The sequence below is a fragment of the Callospermophilus lateralis genome, chromosome 3 (genome assembly GCF_048772815.1).
Source record: "Callospermophilus lateralis isolate mCalLat2 chromosome 3, mCalLat2.hap1, whole genome shotgun sequence".
In the NCBI taxonomy this organism is placed as follows: Eukaryota; Metazoa; Chordata; class Mammalia; order Rodentia; family Sciuridae; genus Callospermophilus; species Callospermophilus lateralis.
This window is the reverse complement of record NC_135307.1, coordinates 117,174,498-117,197,823: the sequence shown is the minus strand read 5'-3', so window position 1 is coordinate 117,197,823 and position 23,326 is coordinate 117,174,498. Positions and strand designations below refer to the sequence as shown.

General features: G+C 37.6%; 1 protein-coding gene across 5 annotated transcripts in view; it reads left to right on the top strand.

Annotated features, from left to right (window-relative positions):
• The window catches only part of Edc3 (enhancer of mRNA decapping 3), a 50,331-nt gene that overhangs the window by 13,294 nt on the left and 13,711 nt on the right, over positions 1-23,326 (top strand). For all 5 annotated transcript variants that reach the window (XM_076851091.2, XM_076851088.2, XM_076851092.2 and 2 more), the window contains exon 4: positions 14,906-15,241. In XM_076851091.2, the coding sequence (XP_076707206.2) occupies positions 14,906-15,241 (336 nt within the window). The remainder of the gene's footprint in view (positions 1-14,905; positions 15,242-23,326) is intronic.

Genomic DNA, 23,326 nt, shown 5'->3' with positions numbered 1-23,326 from the left:
ATCCCCTGAATTTCTTGCTCCCCAATAAAAGGCTACTCCCTGGCGTGCTTGCTCTCTCTCTCTCCTGCTAGCCCTGAGTAATCCTTGCTGCCCTGCCGGGCGGTTAGAAGAGGGAACCAGAGAGGGGAGCCGTCTCGGACCTGGTCATAGAAAAAGGTAACTGAGTTTGTGTGTTTATTTCGATCTCACTAGCTAACTTTTATGCCAAGAACCTCATTAATGAAACCATTGCGCTGGCCGCATGGTAGAATGGGTCTCTCATTTTGGGTCTAATTCCTCAAGATGTCAAGGGCAAGGAAGTGAGCTGTTACAGATGCATTCAAGCTTCCTACCCACTCCCATCCTTCCTTCAGGGAAAGTCAGGGATCTACTCAGAGTTCATTTAGACTGTGATGTTGTTTTAAATATGACACCTGATGATGGTAAGTGACATCTGAATTGAACCTACACTTGGGCTGTTCTAGGGGATTCTTGAGTGGCTTTTTCTTCTTGTTTCTTGGCTCCAATCCTCAATTAAAGGAGAGGTGGGAATTGGTGTAGACCTCTCTGATCTTTCATTTTCTGACTTAGGTTTGTTGTATTTAGTCTCCTTCCTAGAACATCAAGGAGAACATGCACTTGTGCATATTGCTTCCCAATTTTGTTTGGTAATAATGGATTATTGAATGCCATTTGTTGATTTTAGAATGAGAGTTCATTCACTAGAAGCTGCTATGCTTTTTAATATATTCATTAGAGTAATGTGGTAACAGTGAATCATAACAGATTCACTTGTATCTGCTAGGTCCTTAAATGAATATTAATGTTCTTTTAAAAGATTATTTCTTGGGCCTGAGGTTGTGGCTCAGTGGTGGATGGCTCGCCTAACGTGTAAGGCCTTGATTTTGATCCTCAGCACCACATAAAAATAAATAAATAAAAATAAAGGTATTATGTCCAACTACAGCTAAAAAAATTTTTTTTTAAATTTTTAAAAAGATTATTTCTAGATTACAAAATATTCTAAATATTACTTATTAGTTTTATACTCAGAAATAGTGGCAAGATATACTAGGAATTTTAAATGAGTATTACCTAATTCATATAAAGTTACAAGCTAGAGTCATACCTTGGCAATACCTTCTAAAAGATAGTTTAAAGTGAGCTAGGTCTCTCTGGAACCCACACGTAAGAAGTTGTTCTAGATGCTTCTTGTTGCTTTTATTGTTCCTGAACTGTGGTCCCCAGGTTTTAGTGTGCTATGTAAATACTAGTCATTTTCTTTTTTTCCCCCTCAAGCTCATTTCATATCATATCACCTCCCCCACCCCCCTACCGTACCACCACCCGTGTATGCTCTTCCTCCCCAGCCAGTGCTGGGGACTAAACCTAGGGGCACTCTACCACTGAGCTACATTTTCAGTCCTTTTTTTTAATTTTGAGAAGAGGTCTCACTCAGTCACCTAAGCTGGCCTCAAACTTGCAATCCTCCTGTCAAAGTGACTTCTTTAAGTGCCTGGGAAACAACTATCTGAATTGATGATTGAAGTTCCATTGTTACTTCTTTTTTTTTTTTTTTTAATATTTATTTTTTAGTTGTCGGCGGACACAACATCGTTGTTTGTATGTGGTGCTGAGGATTGAACCCAGGCCGCAGGCATGCCAGGCGAGCGCGCTACCGCTTGAGCCACATCCCCAGCCCTGTTACTTCTTCTGTATCTTTAGTGAAACTACAGAATGCTTGGATAGGAAATGACCCATTCCACATAGATTTTAGCCTCTTCTGAAAAAAAACCTCTTTTAAAAAAAAAAATTTTTAACCAAAAATATTGATTTGTTAATAGTTCAAATATTCTAACAGTTTATAATGTCCCTGTGCATTTATTTTTCTTGCATACTTATTTAATATCTTAGAATAAGTGTGGTATATTTGTTATAATTAATGAATCAATATTGATACATTATTATTAAGTAAAGTTCCTATTTTCTTAGATTGCCTTAGTTTGTATCTGATGTCCTTATTCCTGAATCCCATCTAGCATATCACTTCACATTTAGTAGTCACAACTTCTCTGGCTTGTGATAGTTTCTAAGACAACTTTATTTATTTGGTGTTGGGGGTTGAACCCAGAGGTGCTCAACCTCTGAATCACATCCCTAGCCCTTTTTAAAATTTTATTTAGAGACAGGGTCTTGCTGAGTTGCTTAGGGCCTCACTAAGTTGCTGAGGCTGGCTTTGAACTTGTGATCCTCCTGTCTCAGCCTCCTGAGCCGCTGGAATTACAGGTGTGCACCACCACACCTGGGACAGACTTTATTTTTGATGACCCACACAGTTTTGATGAATACTAGTCAGGTGTTTTATAGAATTAGTATTTGTCTTATGTTTTCTCATGATTAAAGTGGGTTGTTATCAGTATGCTATGGACTCAGGTATATATTTATACTTTGGTTTATAATTCAGTTTATTTTGGTGTTCAAATTATTTCACCTTTAACCATTGGGATCTTTTTCAGTTGACTCTCGTGTTCTTTTTTTTTTTTTTTTTTTTTTTTAACTATAAAGCCCATTTTCAGTTTCTTTAATTATTCTGGTGTGTGTCTTTTTGTTGTGTTTTCCTGTGATACTGTAATTGAACCAGGGTTTCATGCATACCAGGCAGGTGCTCTACCATGGAGCCACATCCCCAGCCCTTTCATGTTCTTTTGACATCTCCTAGCCTCATTGTAGCTTTCCCCTGGCCCCTAGTACATCTTTGCTTTCTGGCACAATAGGATGCTTGAGAGGCTTGTTTTTTTTTCCTTGAATACTGGGGACTGAACTCAGGGATACACTACCACTGAGTCACATCCCTAGCCCTATTTTGTATTTTTTTTTAAGATACTGGGTCTAACTGAGTTGCTTAGTGCCTCGCTTTTGCTGAGGCTGGCTTTGAACTTGTGATCCTCCTGTCTCAGCCTCCCAAGCCACTGGTATCACAGGGGTGTGCCATCCAGCCCAGCGAGGCTTATCTTATGTTTCCTGTCCTATCCCTGAAATCAGTCATGTCAACAAGGAGTCCTGTCTCCTTTTAATGTAGAATGGTATTAGCTACCAATATCTAGGCAAGCATAGATGTTCTCACTGCTACTGAGTGTTGTCCTTATAGCTTATGGCAAGGAAATATACGTATGTATGTTTAGCTAGTATATATATTTATGATATATAAATATTTCTGTTTATAACTATATATACTATATTGTGCTAAGTGAGTCCATACTATGTCTTCAACTTTAATCCATTATCACATTGATCATTCTAACCTCTTTTTGCTGTAACCTCCCACTGCAAAAGTGAGAAACCTGTCTCCTACCATCTGTCATTCATTTATTCAATTTCAGTATATATGTATAGTGGTACACATTGAGTATCCCTAATACGAAAATCCAAAATCCAAAGTACTCCAGAATCTGAAACTTGAGCAACTGACATGATGTCACAGTGGAAAACTGCATACCCGTTCTGACAATGCAAAAGCACTGAAAATACTATATAAAATTACTTTCAGACTATGTTTGTAAGGTGTATATAAAGCATAAATGAATTTCATGTTTAGAATTGGGTCCTATCTCCAAGATATTTTATTATGTATATTCAGATATTTCAAAATTCCTGAAATCCAAGACTTCTGTTCCCATGCATTTCAAATAAGGGTACTCAACCCTGTATCAGAATTGTTAATTTTACCTCTTACCTATGTGGGAAACTGTCAAATACAGTGTTTTTTTAGAGTCTCTTTGCCTTTCATCTTAGACTATTTATTTATAGAGTTACTTAGGTTTCTTACCCAATTCATTGATTTTTTTCTGTGTATTCATAATACAGTTAGATTATCACATTCTGCTTTCCAGCCTGGGATTTCTCCATCCTCCTGAATTAATTCTTAAATTTGCATATATTAAGTCTCGAGAATGAGAAGAAGTTCTATGGGTTTTATGCTATGAAGTTCTATGGGTTTTGACAAATATACAGTCATGTATCTGTCATTAAAATATCATACAGAATAGTTACACTGTTCTAAACAGTCTCCTGTGCTTTACCTATTCAGTTCTCTGGGTCTTTTCACCCGACTTAACCCTGGCAACTATTGATCTTTTTACCATCTCTACAGTTTTTGTTTTCTACAGTGGCACATAATTAAAACCATACTATATATATATATGCCTTTTCAGACTGGCTTCAAACTTAGCAATATGCATTTAAATGTCATTCATATCTTTTGTGGCTTGATAGCTTATTTGTTTTTATTATTGAATAATATTGCACTGTATGGATATGTCAACATTTGTTTATCCAACTATCTTGAAGGATTTCTTGATTGCTTCAGGCTTTTGATGATTGTGAATAAAGCTGCTGTAAACATTTGTGTGCAAGTTTTTGTGACATAGATTTCATTTCAGTATAATTAAATACCTAGGAGAGCAATAGTTGATTTATAATAAGAATTTTTGCTTGACCGCCCCCCCCCATTACTAACGTTTGTAGCAACTCACTTGAAAGAATGCAGTTAGCTTCAAAACAGTAATTTATTTGACCTTTAACAAGTCCCTTTGTTACATAAATAAATACTGTAGGTGATGCTTATTCTGTTTTTGCTGTTTAGTCAATGCTTTTTTTCTAGATTAACTGCACCTACTAAGGTAAAGAGATCATGAGGCAGTAAATGTCACTCTCTTTCAGGGAACTTTATTAGAATCTAGATTAGTATAGAAAATGTCTAATTTTGGACGTTAATGATGAGAGGTGGCTCAGAATTGGTTTCTGGTAGAAAATAAAGTTCCATTCTTTTTTGTTATTGTTGTAGAAAATAAGTTTTAAAAATCCTTAATTTTTCATTTTTATGTGGTTCTGAGGATTGAACCTAGTGCCTCACATGTGCTAGGCAATCACTCTACCACTGAGCTATGACCCCAACCCCTTTTTATCCATTCCTTGAGCCTATGAGTAGAAAATCTGTCTTAGGATTTTCTTCAGTATATATTGATGTTGAGAGTAGTAGTTTGATTAAACTATAGGAATGTAATCTCTTCAATTCTGACTTTTTAAGTGTTTTTTAAAGGTTAGCATTGAGTTGTTGAGGAATTTGTTCTAGTTACCTAATTCAATGCAGAATTCACTGATGAGAAACTTAGCACAAGCAGACTTTAATCTCTTCCCTCAGGTTGGTGGTGGGGGTGAATAATTTCTATGAACCCAATTTCTGTGAACAGAATACTTATCAAATGAAGGGATGGAGGGCCAGGTGCAGTGGTGTACGCATATAATCCCAGCGGCTCAGGAGGCAAAGGCAGGAGGATTGGGAATTCAAAGCCAGCCTCAGCAATTTATTGAGGCACTAGGCAACTCAGTGAGACCTTCTCTCTGATAAAATACAAAATAGGGCTAGGGATGTGGCTCAGTGGTTGAATGCCCCTGAATTCAATCCCTAGTACTCCCACAGCTTCCCCCCCCCCCAAAAAAAAATGGAGGGATGGAGTATCAGTGGATAGAAACTACTTAAGGCTTGTGAGGATTTAGGTCTGTGTGTGGATGCAAATCATGTTTGTCGAATTCCATCTCATAGCTAAAAATGATAACCATTAGTGGCAGATGAAAGGCAACCCTTTCTGAAATTTCAGTTTGTGAATTGTTGTTGGCTGTGTGCAGTTGTATAAAAATTTAATGGCTGAGTTAAGGCTCTTTTTTTTTTTTAATTTTAATATTTATTTATTTTTTTAGTTTTCGGCGGACACAACATCTTTGTTTGTATGTGGTGCTGAGGATCGAACCTGGGCCGCATGCATGCTAGGCGAGCACGCTACTGCTCGAGCCACTCCCCAGCCCGAGTTAAGGCTCTTAGGCCTGAAGAATATGAAAGTAGATAGCTTAGCCTTTAGCTCATTTGCACATAGGAAGAGGTAGTTACATTTCCCTTTCTTTTACCCCTTCCGGGTATAGAGAATTTAAGAAGTGGAATTAAAACATTTTAAATTGAAAGATGTAGTATATTATCTTGTTGCAGTGTGGTTGGCCTACAGTAGTCTGTTTAGGGTAACAGTCATCCCACCATCTGAGGTCAGAAGCTGGTCCTACTGAAGTCCTCTTGACTTGTCTCCTTGATTCTTCATATATCAAACAGACTAAAATGCAGGACCTGGAATTTTGGAGATAATCAGAAGTTCCAGATATTATCAGGCATCTTTTCATAAAGTCTGTTGAGTCTGGCACTAAAACTTGCAGTTTGACAATCAGGTACCCTTTAGCATGCTAAGTGCAGGACAGAGTTTCCCTTTACAATATGTGTGTGTGACAAAAACCAATAAATTAGTGGCACTGAGGGTTACACAACAATGGGTTTGTTACAAGATGTCCTGGCCAAAAGGTCTCTTTGCCAAAAGCTGGCAGAAAAATGGCACAGGAAGGTGGCCAGCCTCCAGTCTTAACATATGCTTGGTCCTTGTTATCAAAAGGTAGTGTGGGAAGCACTGTTTATCTTTTCCAAAGGAAGTGTTTCACTTTCCCAGTTACCAAAGGCCACCTTGTTTAATACAAAGCCAGGCATTTTGGGCTGAGGAAACTAAATACTGAAATAGCTTATTCACCCAGGACTTCCTAATTTTGTAGTAACTTAAGAAGAAAGGGAAGAACAAAACAACTGAATGTTTTAGCTTGATTTTTACTTATTTTATGTTGTATTATCTTTCTTTGCTAACTTATACATCCTCTTGGAAATGTTTTCACTCTGCTTTTCTGGCAGTATTTAAAACATAGCTGGTCCTTAGTATATAGATTTCAAAGGAATGGAAAATTCTACATTCAGAAGAGCACATACAGAACAACAATGACGACAAACCTGAGACCTTCTAAATTCACAGCCCCGTATTTAGTACAAGTTGTATTTGTAGAGTACTACAGCACAGCCAGAAATAGTGCCTAGTGCCCAGGATCATTAGGGCCAATTTAAGGCATCACCCATTATAAATCCTGTTGGTCTTTAGAGTGGGGCACTTTGTCAACATGCTGAGAAGTGCTTTACAGCCAGCCATGGTTGTTTTCTTTGCCTTTTTATGCTTTTCTTTGCATCAAGTGGCATGATATGAAGTAGATACTATTTAGTAGATACTATTTATTTTATTTAATATAGATGTTTGATTTCTTAAATTCAGTAGAGATTTATTTACTTAATGGCAGACCAGACATAGTGTTGAGTGACAGGTATGAATGACATGGTTCCTGCCCTTTTGTTGGTTTATAAACTCATTTTTTTTCAAGTGAGCAAAATGTGTTGTTTCCACACTGTATTTGTCTCTTCAAGTACTTCTGAATACTAATATTGATATCAGTTTAATGTTTATTAGCCCTAAACACTGGACTAGTGGTTAAGAGAAACAACTGATAATGTTGTATAAATCGACTTTAACACTCAAATAACTGGCCTTTTGCTAAGGTCATTTGTGAAGTCTGAACTGTCTGCAGTTTTTTGCTCTTTGAAGACTTTGTTCTTTTCTGTTTTCTCCTACAACTGGCTCTTTTTTTTTTTTTTTTTTTTAGCAATTTCTGTATCTTTTTCCCTCTAAGTTTTATTCTACCTTATCTTTGCCCTCATTGATTAATTGCTTATCTTCATCTGTCATTGTGATGGTTCAGGATAGTTTATTGTCTGTTCATGTTGGACATGACTGAACTTTCTTTCTCTGAAGCCCTTGCATCAGACTGTCAACAACTTCATCTTGCTGTCTTTTTCAGTCACGCAACAAACTTGGCATAATTTTTGGTGGCTCACTCTTTCTCCATAGTTAATCTCAAGTTGCCTTTCTTTTATAACTTCACTTTAGGATTTGAACTTTTGTTTGTTTGGCTGATATTTGTTTGATATAGCTGTTTTGATTTAATTTATAACCTCTTTTTAAACTCTGAACTTTTGTTTGGTTGATGTTTATTTTATTTAATATAGATGTTTTGATTTTTTAAATTCAGTAGAGATTTGTTTACTTAATGGTAGACCAGATATAGTGTTGGGTGACAGGTATGGATGACATGGTTCCTGCCCTTTTGTTGGTTTATAAACTCCTTAGTGAGTTAGAGCAAGATTACAGAGCAATTTCAAAACAAAGAAAGTATATAGAGTAAGTGCTGGGTCATGAGTACTCAGATGGGAGTGATTTTTCCAGCAGGAGTAATCAAAGATGGTGTATTTTGGCTGAGTCAATACAGTAAAAATAAGAAACAGCTTAAAAGATCATGAGTAGGGATGATCTATATACTCAATAATAATAGTATAATATGTAATTTATGTAGTCATAAGATTTGAAGAATTATTTTATGAGATAGGAAGAAGATGCTCCTAAGCAAAAAAAAAAAAAAAAAAAAAAAAAAGCAGGATGCAAAACTTTGCCTTTGAATCTTACAATTGTGCTGTACTAAAGCTTTTTTTTTTGGCAGTATTGGGGATTGAACCCAGGGCGCCTCAAATGCCAGGCAAGCACTCTGCCACTGAGCTACATGTTCTGTACTGAATATTTTCCTTTTGCCTTGTGTGCTGAATTTCTAAACTTGTTCCTCTGTCCTGGTTCTTTTAACTTTGCTTAGATCTGTCTGAGCTACATGGTTTTCCTACTCCTGTATATGTGGAAATATTATAGAATTTGGAATCTGATAAAGTTCGTATCCTAATTGAAACATTTATTAGCTGTGTAAATTTGGAATAGAGTACTTAGCCTCTCCCCCTTAGTTTCTTCATTTATAGACTGGAAATTTTAACCAGGTGTATTAGAAACAAAAAGATAACATGTATATCAAAGCCTAATAAAATTGTGTCAACAACACAGGTTCGCCAGGATGACAAGTAATGGAAGTTTTTAGTGTCTTTCTTCCTTTAAGCTAGTAGATGACTATAGACAATAACAACATTTTTCTGCTTCCTAATACTTTGAAATATTATAAGAACTAAAATAATTTTGTGAAAAAGCTCAGGTAAGGGCTGAGGTTGTGGCTCAGTGGTAAAGCACTTGCGTAGCACATGTGAGGCCCTGGTTTCGATCCTCAGCACCGCATAAAAATAAATAAATTAAATAAAGCTAAAAAAAAAAAAAAAAAGCTCAGGTAAATGTTAAATGCCAGATTGATTATATTAGTATGTTCTGGGTGTGAGTAATAGAAAACCCTGCTCAATGACTTGGGGAATAAAGAAATTTTATCACAGTTAAGTCCAGGGGTGTCATTTCCAGGTGTAGTACAGTCAGGTCTTTAATCTTATTTCTCCAAGCTCTTTTTTGTGTTGGTTTTGTCTCAAATTGATAATTGCTGGCTATAGCAGATCTTGGGTGTCTCATCCAGACACAATTGAAAAAAGAGGTCTTCTCTTTAATGTATCATCTTTAGCAGTGTTTCTTAACCTCAGTGCTGTTGGCATATAATTTTTTTTTTGTTGCAGGAGCCACTGTCCTGTGTATTTTAGGATATTAAGCAGAATTCCTGGCCTCTGTATACTAGATGCCAGCAGCACCTTCACCACCATCAATTGTAACAACCAAAGATATTTCCCCATATTGTCAGCTTTCCTTTTGGAGCCAGGCATATGCCTGTTAATCCCAGCTACTCAGGAGGATCATGTAGGAGGATTACAAGTTCAAGGCCAGCCTTGGCAACCCAAGGAGATCCTATCAAAATTTCTAAAAAGCTCTGTGGTGGAGCACCTCTAGAATCAATACCGAGTACTAAAAAACAACAATAACAAAAAATCCTGCCAACTGGGAGGCAAAGTTGTCAGACTCTGAGCCAGCAGTTTGGGAATGAGGAGGTTTTTTTTTTTTTTTTTTAAATCAGAATATACTACTACCTTCTTCAACTCCTGCTCTATCATGTTTTCTTGGCCTATTGTTTCACATGTCCATGCTTAAATCAGTTATTTGCATGAGTACCACCATGACTGATTTAGAAATTACTCTCTTATCTGAGAGGAAAAGTATCTGGGGGGAAAAAGTGAGATTTTGTTTTGATGGTAGAGAGGGTCTGGATGTTGGATAGGCAACAATAAGATCTTCTACAGGGAAAAAATTTCACTCTAAAATTGCTTACCTGTGGCAAGAGCCTTTTGAAAAATACTGTGTTGGAAAGATATAGGTAATTTCACTACTAGGTATGCAGAAATAATTTGGTATGATGATAGGATGATAATTCGAAATGATGATTAGATGAGGACTGAGCTTCTGGTTATATTATTCACCATTGAATCTCTAGCACCTGACACAGGTCCCAGCACATAGAAGATGTTTAATGAATATTTGAGTGAATGAATTAATTTAAAAAATTGCTGATTAGAGTACTCTCATGGATGAAATGGTATTTTGGATTTAGTGAGCAATCAGTGTGATGATAGATGAGGTCGGCTGAAATGAAGAGACTTGTAAAGACCACTCCCATTCTTTTCTTACAAATAAACTGTATCTGGCTTCAAAGGAGTTATGCTTTGGCCTGAATAGTGCCTTAAAATAAAAATTAAATATTGACTCATAATATTGATATAATTTCATTAAATTTCCTCCTTTGGATCGAAACATTTCTGTAATATTAGTATGAACCCTTGATTGGCTCACTAGTTTATTAACTTCTATTATAACTACATATTATATATTAGATATTAGACAGAAAAGTACAAAATTTAAAAGGAATAAATATGAAGGGATCTATTTTTGCAGTAATATTAATGATTCAAAATGTTTTTTTATTAAGACATAGGACAGAGTGATTAATGTGAGTCATTGATTTTTTAAAATTTATTTATTTTTTATTTTTTTGATTAATTTTTTTTTTTTTTTTAAAGTCTGTGTGTCTCTGTGTTACCTAGGCTAATTAAACTCTTGAGCTTAGGTGTTCCTTGTACCTCAACCTCACAAGTAGCTGGAAGTGCAGGCATGCACCACTGTGCTCACTTTTTATTGATTTTTCAAATGTTGGTATGCCACTAAGGAAAATAGCCATCAGAACCTTGAATTTCAGAGAAGAGGCTTCATAGAGCTAGTGCCCCTACTTATGAGGGGGTGCAGTGAGCTAGTTCTCGTTCTGTCTATTCATGCAAGAAATAAAAGCTGGAGACTGGAAATAACTGCCAGGGCAACACTGGTGATTGCTCTTTTCCCTCTTTCTTCTTCATTTTAGTTTCTTCCAGTACCCACTACTGGTGGTGAAATGTAATAGGAAACCAGGTCACAAATGAGAAATTCAGTTTGTTGAGTTATATCCCTGGCATCAGACTGTGGACTTAAAAGACAGTAGATTAATAAGTGATATACTTAACATTTTTTTTTAAAGAGAGAGAGAGAGAGAGTTTTAATATTTATTTTTTACTTATCGGCGGACACAACATCTTTGTTTGTATGTGGTGCTGAGGATCGAACCCGGGCCGCACGCATGCGAGGCGAGCACGCTACCGCTTGAGCCATATCCCCAGCCCCTATACTTAACATCTTGAATGAAACATTCAAATAATTGGTCTAAAGTTCAGTGAATTTTGTTTTATTTGCTTTTTAATGGCAGTCATAGCTGGAAAGAATACTCTTGAGAGGCATGATGTAGAGCAGGGTCAGCAGATTTTTTTCTATAAAGAGTGAGATTGCAAATATTTTAGGCTTTACAGGCCACAGTGTCTCTGTTCCAAATATTTTAACTTTGCTTTTGTGACACAAAAATAGCCTTAATTTAACTTTAACACAGGTGGTAGGTTGGATTTGGCCCATAGGCTATAGTTTGCAGACTCTCAGTGTAGAATATAAACTTGGGGATATGTTAATTAGTGATAGTGTGAATTCAATAGTTGGAATAAGCTTGATAATTATTATTTTTTTAAGGACTAGGGATTGAACCCAGCTGATACTTTTTAATTCGGAAAGGCATCTTTATAGACCTGATTATATTAATATTTAAGGGCCTCATTCTGTCCCAAAAAGACCTATAAAGAGGAATAGGGGCCAGGTAGAGTGGCACATGCCTGTAATCCTAGTGGCTTGGGAGGTTGAGACAGGAGGATTGTGAGTTCAAGGTCAGCCTCAGCAATTTAGCAAGGCCCTGTCTCTAAATAAAATATTAAAAAAGGGCTGGAGAAGTGGTTCAGTGGTTAAACACCCGTGGGTTCAATTCCTGGTACAAAAAAAAAAAAAAAGAGGAATAGGAAAAGTGTTAGTTCTGCAGTTCTTCTGTTCACATATGATGGGCATTTTTATTACCTTTGATACACAGTTTCTTTCTTTCTTTCCCCCCCCCCCCTCATATTGGAGATAAAATCTTAAGGACTTAAGGCACACTTAGGCAAGTGCTACAAGTACCACCTGTGCTATCACCAGCCCTACTACAGTTTCTTCAGTGGATTCTTTTAAGCCAGGTATTCATTTTCCTATGCTTTAGTTAAAAATTGATTGGGTTGTACAGTGTTGAAATACTGAATGCCACTGACGTGTATATACCCTTTCAAAATGGTTAAGGGATTGGGGTTGTAGCTCAGTGGTGGAACACTTGCCTAATATATGCAAAGCCTTGGGTTTAATCTTCAGCACTACAAAAAACAAACAGCCAACAACAAGAAAAGGTTAAAATAGTAAATTTTGTGTGTATAGTCATGTGCCACATAATGGCATTTTGGTTACCAGCAAACCACATACACAATAGTGGTCTCATAAGATTATATTACTTAAGGCTGGGGATGTGGCTCAAGCGGTAGCGTGCTCGCCTGGCATGTGTGCATCCTGGATTCGATCCTCAGCACCACATACAAACAAAGATGTTGTGTCCACCGAAAACTAAGAAAATAAATATTAAAAAATTCTCTCTCTCTCTTAAAAAAAAAAGATTACTTAGTGACATAGCAGTCTTAATTTGTATGAGTATACTTTATGATGTCCAAACTATGATGAAATTGCCTAACACATTTCCTAGGAGTGTCCCCATCATTGACTCATAACTCACAATTAAAAAAAAAAAAAAAGTTTATGTAAATCCACTTTGATAGACTTTTGTTATGGAATGTTGCATTTCCTCAGATATCTCAAGTACTCAGTGATTTGCTAGCATGAAACCTCATAAGGGTGCCTGTTTTCATCTGTACATTAAATTCATGATGTTAAATTTCTTACTATTTTTAGATAAAAGAAAAATATTAGAATATTCAGTATCTTTCTGCATCCCAGTGGATATGTTCTCAACCCTGGGGGATGAGAACATACATTAGAGGGAGACACCTATTTCCTGATAGGTAGTTTGATTTACTACTGAGGCAGAATAGCTGGTTGTGGTGGTTCATCCCAGCAATTTAGGAGGTTGAGAATCAGGAGGATTGCAAGTTTAAGGCCAACCTTAGCAACTAAGTGAAACCCTAAACAACTTAGTGAGACCCTATCTCAAAATAAAAAAATAAAAAGGACTTGGAGATATAGATCAGTGGTAAAGCACCTCTGGGTTCAATGCCTACTACAAAAAAAAATTGAGTCAGTATATTGATAATCCTGAAAGCTGGACTGTTCTTCCCTTACTGACATGTTGCTAATGGTATCTTATTATCTTGACTGTATTTTCATACCTGTTCTCCCACTCCTAATCTATATTTTGTATATTTGAATAGTGCATACCTTTTAGAGTAATCATTATAATTGGTTTTGCTCATGTTGATTAATTTGTCAAACAAATATTTGCTGATTACCTAGACATTCTGCTGGGGGGACCCCACAGTGAACATTTTACATACAAGGAAATTGAGACCCTAAGAAGTTGAATGATGAATATAAGATTATATAGCATTTTAATGATAGAACTGTAACTGATTGATAGGGCTTCTCACACTTGGTCCTTTGATGGGGAGTGCTGTGAGGAGAGTTAGAGCAGTGTAGCTGGGATGAAATTTGTGAGGGGGGTTTGCTCCTCCTCGTTCCAATTGTTACTCAAGGGTTTTCAGTAACTGAAGAACTCCGTCTCTCAAAAGGAAGTACATTACATTTATTTAGATTAAGACAGAGGTCCAGTGTGCTTAGCAGTCCCTTAGTTCACCCTTTCAGGGTAGTCAGGTGGGGATAAGAGAATAAATTTAATTCAGGATTCTCTGGGATGGGTGGTTTGGAGAATTTTGTGGAGCTTTCTGCTTTGGCTGCTAGATTAGTAGTTGAATGATGACTGATGTGTGGTAGCCAAATAGGGTCTCAGCAATGGAGGGTGGTTGGGTGTTCTGATGTTGATGTGTATCTTGGTGGGTCTCTACAGGATCAGCCTAATATGGACCTTGTCATTATTTGAAGGTTCAGAAACTGCTTACTTAAAGAGAAAAAATGCTGAAGAAAGAATTTAATGAAAAGGTCTAAAGACAGCCTTAAAAGTCAGAATACCAGTTTATAGTGGTAGGAGTATGTCTGGCCCAAGATCTGCAATCTGTTTTCTAAAGCAAGTATTCCCTCCTATTGGGATCTAGCCTTAGTTGCTTCCTGGGAAAGCACAGAATAAGAGCCAGTTGAATACTATGTCCCTGTGGGTTTCATTTTATGAGGGCTTGACCTTCTTTTACTGTAGAAGTATTATGCTCTTATATGATTGAAGGACATTCAAACTGAAGCTACCTACTGCTCTTGCCTTCCCACTTTTCTGATACTCAGTTGTGAAAGTGTCAGTCATTCTTTAAGAAGGACAGAACCGGTGAAGACTTTCAATATAGTACTGCTTATTGTATTCATCAGCTAGTCAGGTGGGTAATATTTGAAATCTGTTATTCCACATGAGATTTGTGGCAGTTTGTGCTACTTACTATGATTTAGAAATAATTTGCCTTTTCCTTTGATTCCCATCATATTCTCCACAAATGACTAAGGTACTGTATTTTCTATTTCCACTGAGCAATTTGTGAGCACACTGACTTTAGTCCCTATATTTTCTCCAGGGTCATCTAGTAGCAGGCACCCAAATCAGGCAACTCCAAAGAAGAGTGGTTTGAAGAATGGCCAAATGAAGAATAAAGATGATGAGTGCTTCGGGGATGATATTGAGGAGATCCCAGACACAGATTTTGATTTTGAAGGGAACCTGGCCCTTTTTGACAAGGCAGCTGTGTTTGAGGAGATTGATACCTATGAGAGGAGAAGTGGTACCCGTTCCCGGGGCATCCCAAATGAAAGGCCTACTCGATACCGCCATGACGAGAACATCCTGGAATCAGAGCCCATTGTTTACCGACGGATCACAGTACCCCACAATGTGAGCAAGGAATTCTGCACAGGTGAGTTGCACTACCGGTGTCACTTCCCACAGACTGTTCTTTGATTTCTATTATGCTTGAAACAGAAGAAAAACAGCTTTTTGAGTTAGAATCTTATACTGGGAAGTAACTTAAGGGGCTCAGTGATTGGCCTAGTATTATTGTTGCTTGGGGTTTGTGGCCAATTCAGCACCCTACCACTGAGAAGCAGGAATTCCTCTATCTGTCCATGTATATCCTGTATCTGATCTGCTGTTAAGTATGTTATGATTAACAAAGCTTAGGGACTATCTAGATTTGGATAGTCACATCTTTTGTCACTCTGGCTTCTCTGAGATTGCCTGTATAGTTCAATTTTGTTTTACTGGTTACTTGTGGTATAAAAAACAGTTGAAGATGGGTAATTGAAACCACTGGCTAAAATTAGTCTCTCAATAAATTAGTTTTAGGGGCTGGGGATGTGGCTCAAGCGGTGGCGCGCTCGCCTGGCATGCTTGCAGCCCGGGTTCGATCCTCAGCACCACATACAAACAAAGATGTTGTGTCCGCCAAAAACTAAAAAATAAATATTAAAATTCTCTTTCTCACTCTTTCTTTAAAAAAAAAAAATAAATTAGTTTTTCCTCGTTCTAGAATTTGGCTAGTATAATTTTCGTGTAACAAAGTAGTGCCTTGGTAGTTAATGTAGGTCACTATAGATGATAGTTAGATCTTTTAACTGATCTTTTTTATTCCCGTGTGTGTGTGTGTGTGTGTGTGTGTGTGTGTGTGTGTGTGTGTGTTGTTAGGTCCTTTTCTTTATGGCCTGTGAAGCAGGTACAAGCACCTATGGGAGGAGTGGGTCACCTCATTTCTGGCCCAACCCCTTCCCGCAAGCCATGCTATTAACAGGGTTTCTTGAAATATGGTTTGCAAACCATCGTTGTTGAGTGATCCTAAGAGCTGAATAGAAAATCGTTATCATTTAAGAAGTAGAGATGGAATCAAGTACAATATTTTCATTTTGGTTTGAAGTTTGGAATGTAGGAAGTATAAATCTTAAATGCTTATAGTTGTTAACACGGAAAATTGTGGAGGCAATTTAGTTGTATTTGGAGGAAAAGCACACGTGACGTGTTTTGTAGACAACAGTAGGGCTCTTTTGTATTTGGTGAATATAGAGCTTGCTTGCATGTGTTTTCTTTTTTCTAAAATTTGTTCTTTTTAGTTATATGTGACAGTAGAATGTATTTTGATGTATCATACGTACATGGAGTATAACTTCCCATACTTGTGGTTGTACATGATGTGGAGTTACACTGGTCATGTACTCATATATGAACATAGGAAAGGTATGTCTGATTCATTTACTATCTTTCCCATTCCCATCCTCCTTCTTTCCCCCATTACCCCTTTCCCAATCCAGTGAACCTCCACTCCTCCCTTCCTTCCACCTATTGTGAGTCAGTATCCACATATCAGAGAGAATATTTGGCCTTTGGTTCTTTGGGATTGGCTTATTTCACTTATCATGATAGTCTCCAGTTTCATCCAAGTATTGGTAGATATTCTTTTTTTGGCTGAGTTATATTCCATTGTGTATATGTACCAAATTATTGAAGGGCACCTAGTTGGTTCCATAGCCTAGCTGTTGTGAATTGAGCTGCTATGCACATTGATGTGGCTGCATCACTATACTACACTGATTTCAAATCCTTTGGGTATATGCTGAGAAAAGGGTAACTGGGTCAAAGTTTTCTGAGGACCCTCTATACTGCTTTCCAGATTGGTTGCACCAATTTGCAGACCCACCACCAATGTATGAGTGTACCTTATCCCCCTTATCCTTGCCAACATTTATTATTGCTTGTATTCTTGATAAGTACCATTCTGACTTGGGTGAGATAGAATCTCAGTATAGGTTTTTTAAAAAATATATATTTTTTAGTTGTCAGTGTACCTTTATTTTATTTATTTATTTATATGCAGTGCCAAGAATCGAACCCACTGCCTCACACATGCCAGGCAAGGACTCCACCACTAAGCCACAACCCCTGTCCCTCAGTAAAGTTTTGATTTGCATTTCTTTAATTGCTAGAGATGTTGAACATTTTTTTATACATTCATTGATTGATTGTGTTTCGAGTTTTTTATATATCCTGGAGATTAATGCTGTATCTGAAGTGCAAGTGGCAAATATATTCTCCCATTTTTATAGGCTCTCTCTTCACATTATTTATTGTTTCTTTTGCTGTAAAGAAGCTTTATAGTTTGATACCATCCCTTTTATTTATTCTTGATTTTACTTCTTGTGCTTTAGGAGTCTCGTTGAGGAATTTGGTTCCTAAGATGACATGATGGAGCTTTGTTTGGGCTGACTTTTTCTTCTAGTAGGTACAAGTTCTCTGGTCTAATGCCTAGGTCCTTGATTCATTTTGAGTTGATTTTTGTGCAGGATGAGAGATAGGAGTCTAATTTCATTTTGTTACATGTGGATTTCCTGTTTTCCCAGCACCATTTGTTGAAGAGGCTATCTTTTCTTCAATACATGTTATGGCACCTTTGTCTAGTTTGTATTTATGTGGGTTTTGCTGTGTGTCTTCTATCCTGTACCATTGGTCTTCATGTCTGTTTTGGTGCCAATACCATGCCATTTTTGTTAATATAGCTCTGTAGTATAATTTAAGTTTTGTTATTGTGAGGCCTCCTGCTTCACTTTTCTTGTTAAGGATTGCTTTGGTTATTCTAGGCCTCTTGATTTTCCAAATGAATTTCATGACTGCCTCTTCTATTTCTATGAAGAATGTCATCGGAACCTTAATAAGAATTGCATTAAATCTGTATAGTGCTTTTGATAGTATGGCCATTTTGATGGTATTAAGTCTGCCTATCCAAGAACATGAGAGATCTTTCTATCTTCTAAGATCTTCTTCAATTTCTCTCTTTAGTGTTCTGTAGTTTTCATCGTAGAGGTCTTTCACCTCTTTTGTTAGATTGAGTCCCAGATATTTTCTTTTCTTTGAGGCTATTGTGAATGGGTTATTTTCTAAATTTCTCTCAGTTGGTTCATCACTGATGTAGGACCATAATTGATTTATGGGTGTTAATTTTGTATCCTGCTACTTTGCTGAACTCATTTATGAGTTCTAGAAGTTTTCTGGTAGAGTTTTTAGGTTTTTTAAATATAGGATCATGTAGTCAGCAAATAAGGATAATTTGAGTTCTTATTTTCCTATTTGTATCCCTTTAATTTCTTTCTTCTAATTGCTCTGGCTATAGTCTTCAGGACTAAATTGAATAGAAGTGATGAAAGATGGCATCCCTGTCTTGTTCCAATTTTTAGAAAGATGCTTTCAGTTTTCCTCCAGTTAGAATGATGTTGGCCTTGGATTTAGCATATATATAGCTTTTATAAGGTTGGTGTATTCCTATTATCCCTAGTTTTTCTAGTGTTTTGAACATGAATAGATGCCAAATTTTGTCAAATGCTTTTTCTGCGTCTGTTGAGATAATCATATGATTCTTGTCTTTAAGTCTATTGATATGATGTGTTACATTTATTGATTTCCATATGTTGAACCAACTTGCGTCCCTGGGATGAACCCCCCCTTGATTGAGGTGCACTGTCTTTTAAATATGTTTTTATGTTGCATGTGCTTTCAATGTGAAAAATAAGCAGACTCTCAGATTAAGAAAGGGTAAAAAGGGCTGGGGATGTGGCTCAAGCAGTAGCACGCTCGCCTGGCGTGCGTGTGGCCTGGGTTTGATCCTCAGCACCACATACAAATAAAGATGTTGTGTCCGCTGAAAACTAAAAAATAAATATTAAAAAATTCTCTCTCTCTCTCTCTCTCAAAAGAAAAAAAAAGGTAAAAATTATTTGTTCGTCACCAGCAGATTATGGTAGGCTTATACCTCTTTACCAAGGAAATTCCCTGACGTGGCAGTTGGGAGTGTGACTGCTGAACTCCTTTGATTTTTACCACCTGTGTAAAGATAAATGACCTTGCTCAGAATCAGACTTAATTAATTTACAAGGTTTTGTTTTTCAAAGACATTTAGTTATCCATTAGTCACTATTCCCATGTTCACCAACTGTCCACCTCTGACTGGTTCCTCAGTTGTAAAGGAAGCTGCTCCTGCTGGTAGCCCTCTTTATCTACCTGGGTGGTGCTGCTAATGTTGTTGGATTATACAATATGTGATATCCTGAAATTTATTTACACTGCAGGAATTCCTGAGTTGGGGAAGATTATGGTCTGCCTTGGAGTCAAATGACTAAAAGGGTGATAATAACAGCGTGAAGTAGCAAAGTTTCTCAGATTTAAAAGAGCCTGAGAAAACACTTGACTAAAGTAGATAAAAGAAGAGGTGGACATCTTTCCTATTTTGCATTCACTTCCCCAACTTGATTTTTACTTGATTTTGTTTTAAATGACAAGAGATCAAGTTGTCTCCTCTCAAGAAACTATTTTCCTAAAATTGCCATCAGCAAACAGTATAAACCACAAATGCTGGTGGTTGGCCAAGAACCTGGGTACGGCATCTTGTGGTTTGTAGTGACCAGTGACATTCTACATTGTGCATAACATTGAGGGGACAAGAAGCCCAGCAACTTCTTGTCCAGTGGTGGTTTGGGTTTTGGGATTCTGGCAGCTTGCTGCTGGTATCCTACATAGGCTATCTTGTTGTTCTTAACAGTGATAAGGGGTAGAAATAAAAGCCCCTTTGTTTTGCTGGAAATAGAGCAAGTAGCAGTTATCTTGCTGAGTAGCTTTTGTGACTGGCTTTCATCTCTGCTTCAGCTTCAAGGTGTATTCACCTCGAGCACATTTTTACCAAGCAGTATTCAGATAGTGCAGAGCTGAGGACACTTTTTCAGTTGAAATTATTATCTAAGTGTTAGGATCAGAATAAGGCAAAGTATTTAGAATATTTAGAATATTTGAAGGAACAATTTAGTGCCATAAAATATTAGTGTTACTTTTGGTTATCTAGTGTAATTTTCTTATCTTACAGATGAAGACACGAGGCTCAGAGAGGCAAAAGCTCTTAACTTACCCATCACATCTCTTTTTCTCATCTGAATGTGGATAAGTTAAAGAGGAAAGGATGTAGTATGAGAAGGCTAGTTTAATAGCAAAATAGGCTACATCCTTTTTTTTTTAAGAGAGAATTTATATATGTGTGTGTGTGTGTGTGTGTGTGTGTTTAGTTTTCGGTGGACACAACATCTCTATTTTATTTTTATGTGGTGCTGAGGATTGAACCCAGCATCCTGCCCATGCCAGGCGAGCGTGCTACCGCTTGAGCCACATCCCCAGCCCATACATCCTTTTTAATAGTCTCACGGAAACAGTCCAATTAAGATCAGCAGTTTCCTGGATAGTGCTCCAGTCTGGCCTTTTGACCTTCATGTCCTAGAATACTAAATATTTTCTACTAATTCCCAGAGTAGCAAAAAAGAACAACATGTTTATTACCCATTTGGTGATGGTTTGGGTTTTGGGATTCTGACAGCTTGCTACTGGTATCCTACATATTGACTTCATGCTAAATGGTGTCAACAGTGTACAAGCCATTATTTGCTAATTGCTCATACTCCTTTTGGCAATACTCTTTGCCAACTGTGTGTGGGAGGGGGCATGTTATAATCTGTCTTTTAATTGAGAAAACATTCAGGAAGCAAATAAATTTAGCACTTTGTTTTATCCAAATCTTTTCTCCCTGGAAAGTCCTTTTAGGTCCTTTGGCAGGGTTGCTGTCTCCAACAATCACAGTCTGTCAGGCATTCTTCTAACTTGGGCCTACCCGGCAAAATAATGGTGTCCATTGTTCATCCCCTGAATTGATTAGAATCTTTCTGGCTCCAAGCTTGTAATTTGAAATTTTGGGAGACATATTCTGTGTGTGTGTGTGTGTGTGTACGTGTGTACACCCACATGAATATTAAGGTTTTTTTTTTTTTTTTTTTTTTTGGTGGTGCTGAATATTAAACCCAGGGCCTTGTGCATGCAAAGAAAGCACTCTACCAACTGAGGTATACCACAGCCCCTAAGGTTTTTTTTTTTTAATTTATTGATTTTATTTAGGTATATATGACAGCAGAATGCATTTTGATTCATTGTCCACAATTGCAGCACTACATTTCTGTGGTTGTACACGATTTAGTGCCACACCACATATACCTAGGGTAATGATGTCCATCTCATTCCACCATCTTTCCTGCCCCCATGCACCCTCCCTACCCTCCTCACTCCCCTTTGCCCAAAGTTCCTCCATTTTTCCCATGCCTCTCCCCTCCCAGCATCCACTTATCAGAGAGAATATTTGGCCTTTGATTTTTGGGGATTAGCTAACTTTGTTTAGCATGAAGTAAACTCCCTCCATTTACCTGCAAATGCCATGATTTTATTCTCTTCTAATGCTGAGTAATATTCTATTGTGTATATATACCACAGTTTCTTTATCCATTCATCTATTGAAGGGCATCCAGGTTGCTTCCACAGTTTAGCTATTGTGAATTGAGCTGTTGCAAACATTGATGTGGCTGCCGTCATTGGAGTATGCTGGTTTTAAGTCCTTTGAGTATAGACCGAGGAGTGGGATAGCTGGGTCAAATGGTGGTTCCATTCCAAGTTTTCTGAGGAATCTCCATACTGCTTTCCAGATTATTTGCACCAATTTGCAGTCCCACCAGCAATGTGTGAGTGTACCTTTCCCCCCCACGTCCTCACCAACATTTATGGTTGTCTGGATTCTTGATAACTGCCACTCTGACTGGCATGAGATGAAATCTTCAAGTAGTTTTGATTTACATTTCTCTGATTACTAGAGATGTTGAACTTTTTTTTTCATCTATTTATTGATGAATATTAAGTTTAAATATAAAATGCTAGATCACATGAGTACTCTGTGGTAGCGAGATGTTCCCAAAGAACACTGCTTTGGAGAGTGGTAAGACTTCAGAGACAAATCTTCGCTTAACACTCCTAATATTCTAAAAGACAATTTGGGTCAGTCAAAACGCTGTGTTTATTATGTGTAAGTCATTCATAAGACAATCCTTGCCTCCAGTTTATTAAAATGTGATGGAGATGCAAAGATACTCTATATGCCCAGAGTCCAGTGAGGGTATGGATATTAGTGCACCAGGTATTGAGAGGCAGGAGGGCTCCTGGAGACTGGATCAGGGAATGCTTCAGTAAAGGAGTGGGAATGGCAGCTTTGGAGCATGGGCAGGATTTCACCAACTAGAGTGAAAGAAGAAGTTGTTTGTGGTAGGCTAGGCTGGTGCTTGTGGATAGTGGGAGTAAAGGGCTTTATGTGAAACTAGGTCACACAGCAGAATTTGGGTGAGTAAAAGACATTAAAAGTAGCTTTGCACCAAAGCACGGGGGCCTTGTGAGCCAGTGGTATCTTTGTTCTACAACCATGGGGAATGTTTGAAGGATTTTGAATTGGGAACATTATATGATTCCAATCTCCCTTAGAAATACTGGTCTCAGTAGAATTCAGGGTAGAACAGGGAGGAGGAGACAAGAGCAGGACCATTTATGCCCATTAAACATCTAATATGCCAAGGGTTTGAACTGTTGAATAGAAAGAAACACAAAGGGCTAGGTGGAGTGGCACATGCCTGGAATCCCAGTGACTCCGGAGGCTAAGGCAGGAGGATTACAAGTTTGAGGCCAGCCTCAGCAATTTAGCAAGACCTTGTCTCAAAATCAAAATAAAAAGGGGTGAAACTGGCGGCCAGTGGTAAACCATCCTTGGTTCAATCCCTAGTACCAAAAAACAAAACACACACACACACACACACACACACACACACACACACAGAGATGTGGAAGAAGTGACAAAAAGGAATTTGATAGAATATGATGATTGAAAACAGGTGGACAGCTGGGCATGATGGCACATGCCTGCAATCTCAGTGACTCAGAGTTGCTGAGACAGGAGAATCATAAGTTCGAGGTCAGTCTCAGCAACTTAATGAGACCCTGATTCTAAATAAAAAATAAAAAGGACTGGTAACATGGCTCAGTTGGTAGAGTGTGGGGAACAGTTGAATGAGCATGGGGAGTCAGGAAGGAAGAATGACAGTGACCTGCATTATCTTATGTT